We start from the raw sequence: 17,554 nt of genomic DNA on the forward strand, positions 1-17,554 counted from the left end.
TGTGATCAAAATCTGAAACAGTTTTACTGTTCCCTTCTAATCAACCTTTAATTCATTAGCCGGTTTGAGTTAGCTCTACTGACCTTGGCGTGTCTATACTCTCCCTAAGGGCTCGTGACTATTGTCGTTATCGCAAGTAAACCGGAACTAAGGCACCATACATTTCATTTAATGTCATGAGAATAATCTCAGAGATCAGGGACATATTTGCCCGCGACATGTATCAATTAAGTTTTACAAGAGAATCTTTGTTCAAATGTTGACTCCCAGAGGGTTCATTTTTTTCTGGAATGTTCCAAGGTGACAGATACACCCACACAGGTTGTTTGTGTGCCAGCTAGATGTTCTACGACCACAACACGGTAAATGTGCCCTCACTGCCAGTGTTTTGGCTACAGACATGGACTATAACCTGGGGAAATAACCCACTTATCTCATACTATTCACACCAGTCGCCTTTCACTGACAGTTGGAAAAACAGCCCTAAACACACTATTTTTATGCTAAGAAATGGACGATGTGCACTTGTATTGATGGGTTATGCTCAAACACACAAAGACATACATTCGTTTCTGGAAGGAAAAAAAACTGTATGAGGATATGTCCTTAGATTAATACTAATTTGAAGATGTAGCTACTTCAAATATTAATTTAAGAAATTTAACAGTGATTTTTTTTTACAATGATTTGTGTCATGGTATGTGTGATGCATGACGTCATCTACTGTAAAAATCACCTGCCAGGGGGAGTGGCTAAAGGTAAGCGTCAGAAGGGTTTCCCTATTCCGTTATCATGACGTGGCATTGTGGACATTTTGTAAACCAAGTATATTACGAAGTAAAATGTAATAAAATGAGATGTGATTATATATAATCGAATAGGTTTGTTATTTCATCGCTGATCGTTTTTGCGTACCTAGAATATTTATGAGGGGGCGGTTCTATTTCCCGCTCATGCTTGATTGACATGTGCCCCGAGGCTAAGCGGAGCTCGGGCACAGTCAGGCGTTCTACCTTGGAAAACATGGAAAGAAACCACCCGGCAGATTCATAGACATTTCAATATATTTATTAATTATGGACCATGTTTCGAGACGCTGTGGAGTCAGCCGATCGCGTTTAACATAGTTGTTGCCAGATTGCGGTTGCTCTCCAGTTTCACCCACCAAAGTAAAAATCCAGGTGCATAAACGGGTTTCTCTCTTCCAGATAGGATGAAAGATCGAGACACTTTACTCTCCTCTTCCAGCTAAATTAGCTTGTGCCTCGGGTGGGTCAATACAACTCTCCGTTGTTTGACTGTCTGGGACATCGAGTGACTCTTCGACTGTCCCTGATCGGCATCCGAGTCCACGCCTGGGACTTGCAGTTGTGGGACTTGCTTCATGGAGAGAGCAGCGATACCGTTTCAATTTTTGGACTACAGAATAGCCTTCTGCGATTAACTAAGCGTTTAGACCATATTTCCACGGCATATTTGGAATATATTTGGATTCACCTATGGAAAAGAAAAACAACAAAGCGAACAGGGTTCGCTCGCCGCAACTTCGCAGCCTGAACTCAACTATCAACTCTCCTCCCAGCGGCAGCAGCGCCAAAGAGAGAGTGCACAGGTAGCCACTCTTTATAGCCTGCAAAAGTTACATGCCAACTTAACAAACTAGTTGGCTACGAAGCTTTGCATATTTTTTGCCCGTCCCTATCACCTTACACCTGACAATTGAATGTTCTTAGCGTTAAACAATTTTAGGGAGAGTTATGTAAAAAAAATAAAATAAAATGGCCAACGCTAGCTAGTCAATCTGGCTAACGACAAAACCACGGCAGGTGTTGGTTGTACTTGTGTTTTGCAAAGCTACCTCATACAGTAGTTAGCTAGCTAAGTTGATGTGTTGAGAATGAGAGGACTGTCGGACTCAGTCCTTCGTAATGGCATGTGCACTATTCCAAGCTGCCTCACACCCTCCACCCGACACCCCGTCCCCCACCATGGAGATTACACACGTTTTAGTAGCTGGTCACACGTGTTGTGCTACAGGAGTCCTCCGCTGCTGTGAACATTTAAACACAGTGTAATCGATGAACATTGCTGGCTAGGAAAAGGTCCCAACCAAAACATTAGGCTGTCAGTGCAACGCTTTGTTGAAGTTCACTGAGGTCTTTTAGGTTGTATCTTTTTCTACATGATAGGGTACACGTTGTGGGCCCCCACGGTGATTATAGTTTAGTGTTTTTATTTATATTAGTTAAAACATACATCATGATTAAAAAATATATATATTTGTATTTATACTAGTTTGTTTTGGAGTAAAATATAATAGTTTTTTAGTTTTTCAAACTTTTTTCATGTTTTAGTTTACTACAATAACCTTTGGTTGTCTCTCAGGGCTCATTCTTCCTCTCATTTCCTCCTCCTCCTCCTTCCTTTCCACAGTGTGGTCTTACTCAACCACCTCTCAGTATCCAGGAGGGAAAATCCCATCAGGTCACTAATCCACATGATATCATTGCTCTAAGATCTTATTAAATTTAGTCCTCTGGAAAACAGTCCTGCTGAATGGAGAATGTGTCTGGTCTTATAAAGGGCCAGTCTGTGTCCAGATTCCATAGCAAACAACAGATTCCCAAACATGCTACTACTACTCACCAGTTTCACTACGCTCGTCGCTCACTATCCCCTTAAGATTGACTTAGTTTCTGACTCCTGCTAGCTAGACTCCGTATGGCTGTGACTCTGTTTCAGTGTAGACTCTGTTTGGCTGTGACTCTGTTTCAGTGTGGACTCCGTATGGCTGTGACTCTGTTTCAGTGTAGACCCGTATGGCTGTGACTCTGTTTCAGTGTAGACTCTGTTTGGCTGTGACTCTGTTTCAGTGTGGACTCCGTATGGCTGTGACTCTGTTTCAGTGTGGACTCCGTTTGGCTGTGACTCTGTTTCAATGTGGACTCCGTTTGGCTGTGACTCTGTTTCAGTGTGGACTCCGTATGGCTGTGACTCTGTTTCAGTGTGGACTCCGTATGGCTGTGACTCTGTTTCAGTGTGGACCCGTATGTTTGGCTGTGACTCTGTTTCAGTGTGGACTCCGTTTGGCTGTGACTCTGTTTCAGTGTGGACTCCGTTTGGCTGTGACTCTGTTTCAGTGTGGACTCCGTATGGCTGTGACTCTGTTTCAGTGTGGACTCCATATGGCTGTGACTCTGTTTCAGTGTGGACTCCATATGGCTGTGACTCTGTTTCAGTGTGGACTCCGTTTGGCTGTGACTCTGTTTCAGTGTGGACTCCGTTTTGGCTGTGACTCTGTTTCAGTGTGGACCCCTATGGCTTTGAGCGGTTGGAGGACTTTGACTATGAGTCGTATGAGGAGTTGATGTCAGAGTACCTGGCCGTGCTCACCAGGAGGTCCATCAGATGGTCCAGGCTGTTGCAGGGACGGGGACGGCTGGAGAAGAGCATCAAGGGTGAGTGGGACTTCATCGGAGCCAGAGCATAAAATCAACTATTTAGATAGATAGATAGATATATATATATATATATTTTTTTTTTATTATTTTTTTTACCAGCGACAATATATATTTTGTCTGCTAAAATGACACCAACAAAACACAAAAAAACAGATGAGCATTGTAATGTTTCTAAAACAATACATCTAAGAAGTAATGTGGTATTTTGTTTGATTAGATTTTTTTGTATCCCAAGTCTATTAACTAAAATATCACAGATTAGACAAAAATGTTCCCCTGCCCCATTTTAAGGGCGGGAGGTTACCGTGGTAGCCCAACTCGAGTCATGTTTGTGCCTGTGAGATTGAGTCTTGACTAGTAGAAGCATTGCCTTCTCTAACCAGGCTGGTTGACAGAATGCCAAGAGTGTGCAATGCTGTCCTCAAGGCTCAAAGATGCAACTTTTCTACTTTTGAAGAATCTGAAAAATAAAATATATTTTCATTTGTTTGACACACTTTGTTTGTGGTTACGACATGATTCCATATGTGATATTTTATCATAGTTCTGATGTCTTCATTATTATTCTACAATGTAGAAAAAATAAAGAGAAACCCTTGACTGAGTAGGTGTCCAAACTTTTGACTGGTAGTGTGTTTTATTATTTTTGAATTTTGATTTGTAAATATTTATTTATTTAAAAAATGTTAATTATTTTCCCTTAACCCCACCACCCCTCCCCCAAGTGGAGTAAACAAATGGACAATACTTAGGCTTCCACTTCCAGCTTATACGTTTGGTGTGTGTGTGTGTGTACGTTTGGTGTGTGTGTACGTTTGGTGTGTGTGTGTGTGTGTGAGTGTGTGTGAGAGAGAGCGAGCGAGCGAATGAGACTTAAGTTGTATCACTGACTTATGAAGCACTCCCACAGTGAAGCGCTATGTGCGTAAGGGCGTGCCCAACGAGCACCGAGGGTTGGTCTGGATGTCAGCCAGCGGGGCCCAGGAGCACCTGGAGAAGAACCCAGGCTACTATCACTCTCTACTGGACACTACGAAGCAACAGCACGACCCCAAGCTGGTAGACTCCATACGCACAGGTTAGCTAATATACCTCATCACGGGTTAGCTAATATACCTCATCACGGGTTAGCTAATATACCTCATCACGGGTTAGCTAATATAGATCATCATGGGTTAGCTAATATAGATCATCATGGGTTAGCTAATATAGATCATCACGGGTTAGCTGATATACACCTGAATAGGTTAGCTGATATAGATCATCACGGGTTAGCTGATATAGATCATCACGGGTTAGCTGATATAGATCATCACGGGTTAGCTGATATAGATCATCACGGGTTAGCTGATATAGATCATCACGGGTTAGCTGATATAGATCATCACGGGTTAGCTGATATTCACCTGAACAGGTTAGCTGATATAGATCATCATGGGTTGGCTGATATAGATCATCATGGGTTAGCTGATATAGATCATCATGGGTTAGCTGATATAGATCATCATGGGTTAGCTGATATAGATAATCATGGGTTAGCTGATATAGATAATCATGGGTTAACTGATATAGATCATCATGGGTTAACTGATATAGATCATCATGGGTTAGCTGATATAGATAATCATGGGTTAACTGATATACACCTGAACAGGTTAGCTGATATAGATCATCATGGGTTAACTGATATAGATCATCATGGGTTAGCTGATATAGATAATCATGGGTTAACTGATATACACCTGAACAGGTTAGCTGATATAGATCATCATGGGTTGGCTGATATAGATCATCATGGGTTAGCTGATATAGATCATCATGGGTTAGCTGATATAGATCATCATGGGTTAGCTGATATAGATCATCATGAGTTAACTGATATAGATCATCATGGGTTAGCTGATTTTCACCTGAACAGGTTAGCTGATATAGATCATCATGGGTTAGCTGATATAGATCATCATGGGTTAACTGATATAGATCATCATGGGTTAGCTGATATAGATCATCATGGGTTAGCTGATATAGATCATCATGGGTTAACTGATATACACCTGAACAGGTTAGCTGATATAGATCATCATGGGTTAGCTGATATAGATCATCATGGGTTAGCTGATATAGATCATCATGGGTTAGCTGATTTTCACCTGAACACAGGAGCTTGACCTCTGAGATATGTCTCTCTGTCTGTACTCTGCCTTGACAAATAGCTGAAAGGGTTAGAGATGTTTAGAGTTGGCGGAAGGTTATTTTTTGGTAGTGATTCTAACCACCTGTCTCCCTGGCAGACCTGAACAGAACCTTTCCTGACAACGTCCAGTTCCGCAAGACGTCGAACCCATGTCTCCAGAAAACCCTGTACAACGTGCTGCTAGCGTACGGACACCACAACCCAGCTGTGGGCTACTGTCAAGTACGTTTACCCTGTTACACCTGGCGGTTCTTTGTGTGCATCCCAAATGGCACCCTATTCACTATGTAGTGCACTACTTTAGACCAGGGCCCTCTCCCCTATATAGTGCACTACTTTAGACCAGGGCCCTCTCCCCTATATAGTGCACTACTTTAGACCAGGGCCCTATCCCCTATATAATGCACTACTTTAGACCAGGGCCCTATCCCCTATATAATGCACTACTTTAGACCAGGGTCCTATCCCCTATATAATGCACTACTTTAGACCAGGGCCCTATCCCCTATATAATGCACTACTTTAGACCAGGGTCCTATCCCCTATATAGTGCACTACTTTAGACCAGGGCCCTCTCCCCTATATAGTGCACTACTTTAGACCAGGGCCCTATCCCCTATATAGTGCACTACTTTAGACCAGGGCCCTATCCCCTATATATTGCACTACTTTAGACCAGGGCCCTATCCCCTATATAGTGCACTACTTTAGACCAGGGCCCTATCCCCTATATATTGCACTACTTTAGACCAGGGCCCTATCCCCTATATAGTGCACTACTTTAGACCAGGGCCCTATCCCCTATATAGTGCACTACTTTAGACCAGGGCCCTATCCCCTATATAGTGCACTACTTTAGACCAGAGTCCACAGGCAGCCTCAGATTCCACTTTACAGGCTCAGTCACCGTTTACCACTCTACTACAGTGGTTCCCACCTCCAGTCCTCTACTACAGTGGTTCCCACCTCCAGTCCTCTACTACAGTGGTTCCCAACTCCAGTCCTCTACTACAGTGGTTCCCAACTCCAGTCCTCTACTACAGTGGTTCCCAACTCCAGTCCTCCAGTCCTCTACTACAGTGGTTCCCACCTCCAGTCCTCCAGTCCTCTACTACAGTGGTTCCCACCTCCAGTCCTCTACTACAGTGGTTCCCACCTCCAGTCCTCTACTACAGTGGTTCCCAACTCCAGTCCTCTACTACAGTGGTTCCCAACTCCAGTCCTCTACTACAGTGGTTCCCAACTCCAGTCCTCTACTACAGTGGTCCTCAACTCCAGTCCTCTACTCCAGTGGTTCTCAACTCCAGTCCTCTACTACAGTGGTCCTCAACTCCAGTCCTCTACTCCAGTGGTTCTCAACTCCAGTCCTCTACTACAGTGGTTCCCAACTCCAGTCCTCTACTACAGTGGTTCCCAACTCCAGTCCTCTACTACAGTGGTCCTCAACTCCAGTCCTCTACTCCAGTGGTTCCCAACTCCAGTCCTCCAGTCCTCTACTACAGTGGTTCCCAACTCCAGTCCTCTACTACAGTGGTCCTCAACTCCAGTCCTCTACTACAGTGGTTCCCACCTCCAGTCCTCCAGTCCTCTACTACAGTGGTTCCCACCTCCAGTCCTCCAGTCCTCTACTACAGTGGTTCTCAACTCCAGTCCTCTACTACAGTGGTTCTCAACTCCAGTCCTCTACTCCAGTGGTTCTCAACTCCAGTCCTCTACTACAGTGGTTCCCAACTCCAGTCCTCTACTACAGTGGTTCCCACCTCCAGTCCTCCAGTCCTCTACTACAGTGGTTCCCAACTCCAGTCCTCCAGTCCTCTACTACAGTGGTTCCCAACTCCAGTCCTCCAGTCCTCTACTACAGTGGTTCCCAACTCCAGTCCTCTACTACAGTGGTCCTCAACTTCAGTCCTCTACTACAGTGGTTCCCAACTCCAGTCCTCCAGTCCTCTACTACAGTGGTTCCCAACGCCAGTCCTCCAGTCCTCTACTACAGTGGTTCCCACCTCCAGTCCTCCAGTCCTCTACTACAGTGGTTCCCACCTCCAGTCCTCCAGTCCTCTACTACAGTGGTTCCCAACTCCAGTCCTCTACTACAGTGGTCCTCAACTCCAGTCCTCTACTACAGTGGTTCCCAACTCCAGTCCTCCAGTCCTCTACTACAGTGGTTCCCAACTCCAGTCCTCCAGGCCTCTACTACAGTGGTTCCCAACTCCAGTCCTCCAGTCCTCTACTACAGTGGTTCCCACCTCCAGTCCTCCAGTCCTCCACTACAGTGGTTCCCAACTCCAGTCCTCCAGTCCTCTACTACAGTGGTTCCCAACTCCAGTCCTCCAGTCCTCTACTACAGTGGTTCCCAACTCCAGTCCTCCAGTCCTCTACTACAGTGGTTCCCAACTCCAGTCCTCTACTACAGTGGTTCCCAACTCCAGTCCTCCAGTCCTCTACTACAGTGGTTCCCAACTCCAGTCCTCTACTACAGTGGTTCCCAACTCCAGTCCTCCAGTCCTCTACTACAGTGGTTCCCACCTCCAGTCCTCCAGTCCTCTACTACAGTGGTTCCCAACTCCAGTCCTCCAGTCCTCTACTACAGTGGTTCCCACCTCCAGTCCTCTACTTCAGTGGTTCCCACCTCCAGTCCTCCAGGACCCCCAACACATTATTATTGTAGCCCCGGACCATCAACCTGATTGAGTTGGATCAGGGGGTCCTGGAAGACTGGATTTGGGAAACACTGTTCTACTGTTTCTCAGCCCTCACTGGTACTGCACCGTGTTCACAGTGCCCCCTGTGGCTGGTCCAGGCATTACCTACTAGCCTTTTCAGGAATCCCAACCCTTCCTCGATCATTCAATCAGCTTTTGTTCCTAAATGGGAATTCTATAGTTGGAATGGCATGTCGAATAGACAAGACTACTGTGTGTGATTTGATAGGGGGATTTTCAGCCTTTAGCAATGCAAAGAAGCAGCATTATGGCTGAAGGTTTGGTGTGTGTACAGTCAGTCCTTCTCTCTGTCTCCCTCTCATATTGTCAGCTTTTCTGTTTATTAGTCTGTCTTTTTGACTATCAAAGACACGTTAAATCACCTCAATTCCAATAGTTACTTACTAGAGACTATGTATTTTTACCAATGGCCCTGGTCTAAAGTAGTGCACTATATAGGGCCCTGGTCTAAAGTAGTGCACTATATAGGGCCCTGGTCTAAAGTAGTGTACTAAATAGGGCCCTGGTCAAAAGTAGTGTACTATATAGGGAATAGGGTGCCATTTGGGATGCTTAGTGTATCTCTGTCCACCTGTTCATCTCTCCCTCTCTTTGAACTCATTCACCAGAATACAGACGTGTTCTCTCTCCCTCTTAGCAACAGGCTGTATTAGCAGGCAAAGGGAGAGAGAGAGGGCTGTTGAATTAGAATGTATTGGCCAGGCAAAGGGAGAGAGAGAGGGCTGTTGAATTAGAATGTATTGGCCAGGCAAAGGGAGAGAGAGAGGGCTGTTGAATTACAATGTATTGGCCAGGCAAAGGGAGAGAGAGAGGGCTGTTGAATTAGAATGTATTGGCCAGGCAAAGGGAGAGAGAGAGGGCTGTTGAATTAGAATGTATTGGCCAGGCAGAGAGAGAGAGAGGGCTGTTGAATTAGAATGTATTGGCCAGGCAAAGGGAGAGAGAGAGGGCTGTTGAATTAGAATGTATTGGCCAGGCAAAGGGAGAGAGAGAGGGCTGTTGAATTACAATGTATTGGCCAGGCAAAGGGAGAGAGAACGGGCTGTTGAATTAGAATGTATTGGCCAGGCAAAGGGAGAGAGAGAGGGCTGTTGAATTAGAATGTATTGGCCAGGCAGAGAGAGAGAGAGGGCTGTTGAATTAGAATGTATTGGCCAGGCAAAGGGAGAGAGAGAGGGCTGTTGAATTAGAATGTATTGGCCAGGCAAAGAGAGAGAGAGGGCTGTTGAATTAGAATGGGTTGGCCAGGCAGAGAGAGGGCTGTTGAATTAGAATGGGTTGGCCAGGCAGAGAGAGAGAGAGCGAGGGCTGTTGAATTAGAATGTATTGGCCAGGCAAAGGGAGAGAGAGAGAGAGGGCTGTTGAATTAGAATGTATTGGCCAGGCAGAGAGAGAGAGAGCGAGGGCTGTTGAATTAGAATGTATTGGCCAGGCAGAGAGAGAGAGAGGGCTGTTGAATTAGAATGTATTGGCCAGGCAAAGGGAGAGAGAGAGGGCTGTTGAATTAGAATGTATTGGCCAGGCAAAGGGAGAGAGAGAGGGCTGTTGAATTACAATGTATTGGCCAGGCAAAGGGAGAGAGAGAGGGCTGTTGAATTAGAATGTATTGGCCAGGCAGAGAGAGAGAGAGGGCTGTTGAATTAGAATGTATTGGCCAGGCAAAGGGAGAGAGAGAGGGCTGTTGAATTAGAATGTATTGGCCAGGCAAAGAGAGAGAGAGGGCTGTTGAATTAGAATGGGTTGGCCAGGCAGAGAGAGGGCTGTTGAATTAGAATGGGTTGGCCAGGCAGAGAGAGAGAGAGCGAGGGCTGTTGAATTAGAATGTATTGGCCAGGCAAAGGGAGAGAGAGAGAGAGGGCTGTTGAATTAGAATGTATTGGCCAGGCAGAGAGAGAGAGAGCGAGGGCTGTTGAATTAGAATGTATTGGCCAGGCAGAGAGAGAGAGAGGGCTGTTGAATTAGAATGTATTGGCCAGGCAAAGGGAGAGAGAGAGAGAGGGCTGTTGAATTAGAATGGGTTGGCCAGGCAGAGAGAGGGCTGTTGAATTAGAATGGGTTGGCCAGGCAGAGAGAGAGAGAGAGGGCTGTTGAATTAGAATGTATTGGCCAGGCAGAGAGAGGGCTGTTGAATTAGAATGTATTGGCCAGGCAAAGAGAGAGAGAGAGAGGGCTGTTGAATTAGAATGTATTGGCCAGGCAAAGAGAGAGAGAGAGAGGGCTGTTGAATTAGAATGTATTGGCCAGGCAAAGGGAGAGAGAGGGCTGTTGAATTAGAATGTATTGGCCAGGCAAAGGGAGAGAGAGGGCTGTTGAATTAGAATGTATTGGCCAGGCAAAGGGAGAGAGAGAGGGCTGTTGAATTAGAATGTATTGGCCAGGCAGAGAGAGAGAGAGAGAGAGGGCTGTTGAATTAGAACAGGTTGTGCCCCTCACTAAGCTGTCAAGGAGAGGATGTCCACAACCTCCAGACAACAACAACACCTTGAAAACACTGTTGTAACTATTAACAGTTTATTGTGGCTGAAATGCAATATTCATATGTGTCTAATAACTGTCTTGTCTTCAGGGCATGAACTTCATCGCTGGGTACCTCATCATCATCACTAAAGACGAGGAGAAGTCATTCTGGCTGATGGACGCTCTACTGGGCAGGATACTACCAGGTGTGTTTGTCTTCTCTCCCTGCCGTGGGTCTATGTATAACCCAGCTGATGGACGCTCTACTGGGCAGGATACTACCAGGTGTGTTTGTCTTCTCTCCCTGCCGTGGGTCTATGTATAACCCAGCTGATGGACGCTCTACTGGGCAGGATACTACCAGGTGTGTTTGTCTTCTCTCCCTGCCGTGGGTCTATGTATAACCCAGCTGATGGACGCTCTACTGGGCAGGATACTACCAGGTGTGTTTGTCTTCTCTCCCTGCCGTGGGTCTATGTATAACCCAGCTGATGGACGCTCTACTGGGCAGGATACTACCAGGTGTGTTTGTCTTCTCTCCCTGCCGTGGGTCTATGTATAACCCAGCTGATGGACGCTCTACTGGGCAGGATACTACCAGGTGTGTTTGTCTTCTCTCCCTGCCGTGGGTCTATGTATAACCCAGCTGATGGACGCTCTACTGGGCAGGATACTACCAGGTGTGTTTGTCTTCTCTCCCTGCCGTGGGTCTATGTATAACCCAGCGGAGGTCACATGGTCTTGAGCCTCGTTAAGACCCATGTCCCGTCACACGGAGGGGAGGGAGGGAGGGGGGGTAATCCTATGATGTCACACAGGAAATGACATCACGCCCCCAGCTCACTACCTTGGCATAGTCGGGCTCCACTCTGACAAACAGGTGGATTTGATCTGAGATCACATTCGTCACTGAGTTCAGGGCGCATATCTTTGAGGTGTGTGTGTGTGTGTGTGTGTGTGTGTGTGTGTGTGTGTCCCTTGATGACAGTAAAAAAAAAACTACAGTGTAATGAAAGGGACTGTTGATACTAAGTTGTGTGTCCTGTCTGTCTCCTGTCCAGACTACTACACCCCGGCCATGCTGGGTCTGAAGATGGACCAGGAGGTTTTAGGGGAGCTTGTGAGGACCAAAGCCCCAGTTGTGTGGCAGGCCATGGGGCAACACAACGTCATGTGGACCCTGGTGGTCTCCAGGTGGTTCATCTGTCTCTACATAGACGTCCTGCCTGTAGAGGTGAGGGGGGGGGACTAGGGGTTAGGGGAGAACTTTGGCCTAATCTTTGTTGTTGTTGGAGTACTATTACTAAGTTGATGTAACTATTGAACATGTAAACACCCAGTCAGGTTTGGGTCTGTGATCTGTTGTAGAAGGGCTATTAAATCATGTTTTATCAGTGCTGAGCTTTATCAGAGACTCAGCACCACCACAGGGCTGAATCAGGTTTACAGGGCAGAATGGGAACTCAGCCCCACCACAGGGCTGAATCAGGTTTACAGGGCAGAATGGGAACTCAGGCCCACCACAGGGCTGAATCAGGTTTACAGGGCAGAATGGGAACTCAGCACCACCACAGGGCTGAATCAGGTTTACAGGGCAGAATGGGAACTCAGGCCCACCACAGGGCTGAATCAGGTTTACAGGGCAGAATGGGAACTCAGCACCACCACAGGACTGAATCAGGTTTACAGGGCAGAATGGGAACTAAGCCCCACCACAGGGCTGAATCAGGTTTACAGGGCAGAATGGGAACTCAGCACCACCACATGGCTGAATCAGGTTTACAGGGCAGAATGGGAACTCAGCCCCACCACAGGGCTGAATCAGGTTCACAGGGCAGAATGGGTTCTGTGTGTTAGGAGGTCAGTCTGCTGAGCTGAAGTCAGTCCAGGGCTGTGTCCTGGAGCAGCAGGAAGGGAAGAGACAGCAGAATGAAGAACAATCTTTACATATTTCATCACCATGCCTAGTGTCACTGTCTACCATCTCAGCTTGATGACCTGTCCTGCGGCCCATTAAGCCTGACTGTCCTGCGGCCCATTAAGCCAGACTGTCCTGCGGCCCATTAAGCCCGACTGTCCTGCGGCCCATTAAAGCCCGACTGTCCTGCGGCCCATTAAAGCCCGACTGTCCTGCGGCCCATTAAAGCCCGACTGTCCTGCGGCCCATTAAAGCCCGACTGTCCTGCGGCCCATTAAGCCCGACTGTCCTGCGGCCCATTAAAGCCCGACTGTCCTGCGGCCCATTAAAGCCCGACTGTCCTGCGGCCCATTAAAGCCCGACTGTCCTGCGGCCCATTAAAGCCCGACTGTCCTGCGGCCCATTAAAGCCCGACTGTCCTGCGGCCCATTAAAGCCCGACTGTCCTGCGGCCCATTAAAGCCCGACTGTCCTGCGGCCCATTAAAGCCCGACTGTCCTGCGGCCCATTAAAGCCCGACTGTCCTGCGGCCCATTAAAGCCCGACTGTCCTGCGGCCCATTAAGCCTGACTCTGGTCTCTCTCCTTGGTTCTCGTCCTCAGACGGTTCTGCGTATCTGGGACTGTCTGTTCTACGAGGGTTCTAAGATTCTGTTCCGTGTGGCTCTGACGTTGATAAGGAACCAGCAGGCTGAGGTCCAACAGGCCGGTTCCCTGCCTGACGTCTGTGACTGCTTCAAACACATGACCAGAGGCCCTGATGTAGAGGACTGCCACACCTTCATGCAGGTACACACACACACACACACACACACACACACACACACACACACACACACTCTGAAATGAACATGTGTGTGGATGTGTTTTAACTTCTGGTCCCCACAAGAATAGCAAACAAACACAAATTTGACAAACTGGGGACATTTTGTTAGTCCCCACGAGGGGAAATGCTATTTCTAGGGGGTTTGGGGTTAAGGTTAGATATTTCTAGGGGGTTTAGGGTTAAGGTTAGATATTTCTAGGGGGTTTAGGGTTGAGGTTAGATATTTCTAGGGGGGTTAAGGTTAGATATTTCTAGGGGGGTTAGGGTTAGATATTTCTAGGAGGTTTAGGGTTAGGGTTAGATATTTCTAGGGGGTTTAGGGTTAGGGTTAGATATTTCTAGGGGGTTTAGGGTTAGGGTTAGATATTTCTAGGGGGTTTAGGGTTAGATATTTCTAGGGGGTTTAGGGTTAGGGTTAGATATTTCTAGGGGGTTTAGGGTTAGGGTTAGATATTTCTAGGGGGTTTAGGGTTAAGGTTAGATATTTCTAGGGGGTTTAGGGTTAAGGTTAGATATTTCTAGGGGGTTTAGGGTTAAGGCTAGATATTTCTAGGGGGTTTAGGGTTAGATATTTCTAGGGGGTTTAGGGTTAGGGTTAGATATTTCTAGGGGGTTTAGGGTTAAGGTTAGATATTTCTAGGGGGTTTAGGGTTAAGGTTAGATATTTCTAGGGGGTTTAGGGTTAAGGCTAGATATTTCTAGGGGGTTTAGGGTTAGATATTTCTAGGGGGTTTAGGGTTAAGGTTAGATATTTCTAGGGGGTTTAGGGTTAAGGTTAGATATTTCTAGGGGGTTTAGGGTTAAGGTTAGATATTTCTAGGGGGTTTAGGGTTAAGGCTAGATATTTCTAGGGGGTTTAGGGTTGAGGTTAGATATTTCTAGGGGGGTTAAGGTTAGATATTTCTAGGGGGGTTAGGGTTAGATATTTCTAGGAGGTTTAGGGTTAGGGTTAGATATTTCTAGGGGGTTTAGGGTTAGGGTTAGATATTTCTAGGGGGTTTAGGGTTAGATATTTCTAGGGGGTTTAGGGTTAGATATTTCTAGGGGGGTTAGGGTTAGATATTTCTAGGGGGTTTAGGGTTAGGGTTAGATATTTCTAGGGGGTTTAGGGTTAAGGTTAGATATTTCTAGGGGGTTTAGGGTTAAGGCTAGATATTTCTAGGGGGTTTAGGGTTAGATATTTCTAGGGGGTTTAGGGTTAAGGTTAGATATTTCTAGGGGGTTTAGGGTTAAGGTTAGATATTTCTAGGGGGTTTAGGGTTAAGGTTAGATATTTCTAGGGGGTTTAGGGTTAAGGCTAGATATTTCTAGGGGGTTTAGGGTTAAGGCTAGATATTTCTAGGGGGTTTAGGGTTAGGGTTAGATATTTCTAGGGGGTTTAGGGTTAAGGTTAGATATTTCTAGGGGGTTTAGGGTTAAGGTTAGATATTTCTAGGGGGTTTAGGGTTAAGGCTAGATATTTCTAGGGGGTTTAGGGTTAGATATTTCTAGGGGGTTTAGGGTTAAGGTTAGATATTTCTAGGGGGTTTAGGGTTAAGGTTAGATATTTCTAGGGGGTTTAGGGTTAAGGTTAGATATTTCTAGGGGGTTTATGGTTAAGGCTAGATATTTCTAGGGGGTTTAGGGTTAAGGCTAGATATTTCTAGGGGGTTTTGGGTTAAGGTTAGGGGTAAGAGTACCGGTTACAGTTAGGGAAAATAGGATTTTGAGTGGGACTGAATTGTGTGTCCCCACAAGGTTAGCTGTACAAGTGTGTGTGTGTGTGTGTGTGTGCACACATGATCTCTGTTCATCCCTCTAATCCTTTGTCTTGCTGCTTTCCCAGAAAATCTTCATTGAACCCGGAAGCCTCTCCATGGCAACCATCACCAAGCTCCGGGAGACGTGTCGAGCACGCATCATCATCGCTGAGGAGTCCTGACCCCATCCTCGTGACCTGTCAATCAAACACACTACACATTCCGGGCTGGGTCCCAACACTCCTTAATGGTCTCCTCTCCTCGGATCCTATCCCTCACTGTTGGGACAGTGTCCTAGACTGTTTTGTACTCTTTAGCATGACTACCATGTAGCTATGTAGACTACCATGTATGGAGACTACTAGGGGTGAAAATAAGGTGTTACGTGTACCAGCAAATGTAATTAGTAACTATCCTGTGGGGGCACATCGCACCGGTTAAACATGAGCCTATCACAATAATGAACAACAAAGATGCCAATCAAACCTTTTGTCTATTACACTATTGTCATTACTGTATGAAAGTCACATGAAATAAAACATATTTAGCCAATGGACATGAAAACATATGCTCAAATGCGGTGTGGTTTGGCAATAAGTGACATTTTGAAAAAGCAGAGATGATCGTCTGAGACGCGCGGACAGCAGTGGACGTTACCAGACTGATATCGTCTTAATGACGCGCGGACAGCAGTGGACGTTACCAGACTGATATCGTCTTAATGAGTGACGTCGCTGATCGTCTGAGACGCGCGGACAGCAGTGGACGTTACCAGACTGATATCGTCTTAATGACGCGCGGACAGCAGTGGACGTTACCAGACTGATATCGTCTTAATGACGCGCGGACAGCAGTGGACGTTACCAGACTGATATCGTCTTAATGAGTGACGTCGCTGATCGTCTGAGACGCGCGGACAGCAGTGGACGTTACCAGACTGATATCGTCTTAATGACGCGCGGACAGCAGTGGACGTTACCAGACTGATATCGTCTTAATGACGCGGACAGCAGTGGACGTTACCAGACTGATATCGTCTTAATGACGCGCGGACAGCAGAGGACGTTACCAGACTGATATCGTCTTAATGACGCGCGGACAGCAGAGGACGTTACCAGACTGATATCGTCTTAATGACGCGCGGACAGCAGAGGACGTTACCAGACTGATATCGTCTTAATGACGCGCGGACAGCAGAGGACGTTACCAGACTGATATCGTCTTAATGACGCGCGGACAGCAGTGGACGTTACCAGACTGATATCGTCTTAATGAGGGACGTCGCTGGGTGTCATTCATCAAACGGCGGCTGCACTGTAGAGATGCAGGAATTCAACATGAGTTTTAGTCCAGCGTTGGTGTTCATCTGCATTGGGGGAAACCAGCCCTGGAACTATTGGTTCATGTAGACCTGAATGTACACATGTAGCTAGATAGTTCATGTAGACCTGAATGTACACATGTAGCTAGATAGTTCATGTAGACCTGAATGTACACATGTAGCTAGATAGTTCATGTAGACCTGAATGTACACATGTAGCTAGATAGTTCATGTAGACCTGAATGTACACATGTAGCTAGCTAGATTGTTCATGTAGCTAGATAGTTCATGTAGACCTGAATGTACACATGTAGCTAGCTAGATTGTTCATGTAGCTAGATAGTTCATGTAGACCTGAATGTACACATGTAGCTAGCTAGATTGTTCATGTAGCTAGATAGTTCATGTAGACCTGAATGTAGTTAGATAGATGGAGTGTAATGTTAACTCACACCCTGCTAACTGAGGATTCCATGTGTCCCCCAAATGGCACCCTATTCCCTACAAAAGTAGTGCACTATATAGGGAATAGGGCTCTGGTCTAAAATAGTGCACTATATAGGGAATAGGGCTCTGGTCTAAAATAGTGCAGTATATAGGGAATAGCCCTGGTCTAAAATAGTGCAGGGAATAGGGTGCCAATTGAGATGTAACTCATGTGAGATTCATGTTGCTGACTGAAGCTCATCGTAACTGGAATAAACATTTATTTAAGAACAAGATTTGGATTCTATGACTTTGCACTTTTCTCCTCTGAGTGATGACGTTGGGCAGTAGACTTGAAGTGTCGTCGTACATGAATGATAGTGTCTGTTGTAGTGCACTAGAAACTAGCCTGATTCTCTGTACACCAGACATTATTAAATAAACTACTGACTCTTCTCCCCCCCCGCCCAGTCTGTTCTTTCTGCTACTTT

The 17,554-nt window shown here is 46.2% G+C and overlaps 1 protein-coding gene across 1 annotated transcript; it reads left to right on the forward strand.

The window, feature by feature from the left end:
* Positions 1–102: 102 nt before the first annotated feature.
* On the forward strand, positions 103–17,528 carry grtp1a (growth hormone regulated TBC protein 1a). Its single transcript, XM_090207166.1, has 8 exons — positions 103–1,612; positions 3,307–3,458; positions 4,372–4,539; positions 5,753–5,877; positions 10,945–11,041; positions 11,897–12,069; positions 13,355–13,540; positions 15,403–17,528. Exons 1-8 carry the CDS (start codon positions 1,500–1,502, stop codon positions 15,496–15,498), a joined length of 1,110 nt encoding a protein of 369 aa, XP_090063292.1. The 5' UTR covers positions 103–1,499; the 3' UTR covers positions 15,499–17,528.
* Positions 17,529–17,554: the final 26 nt, after the last annotated feature.

Source organism: Oncorhynchus mykiss, chromosome 18 (assembly GCF_057628025.1).
Source record: "Oncorhynchus mykiss isolate SJ-2025 chromosome 18, ASM5762802v1, whole genome shotgun sequence".
In the NCBI taxonomy this organism is placed as follows: domain Eukaryota; kingdom Metazoa; phylum Chordata; class Actinopteri; order Salmoniformes; family Salmonidae; genus Oncorhynchus; species Oncorhynchus mykiss.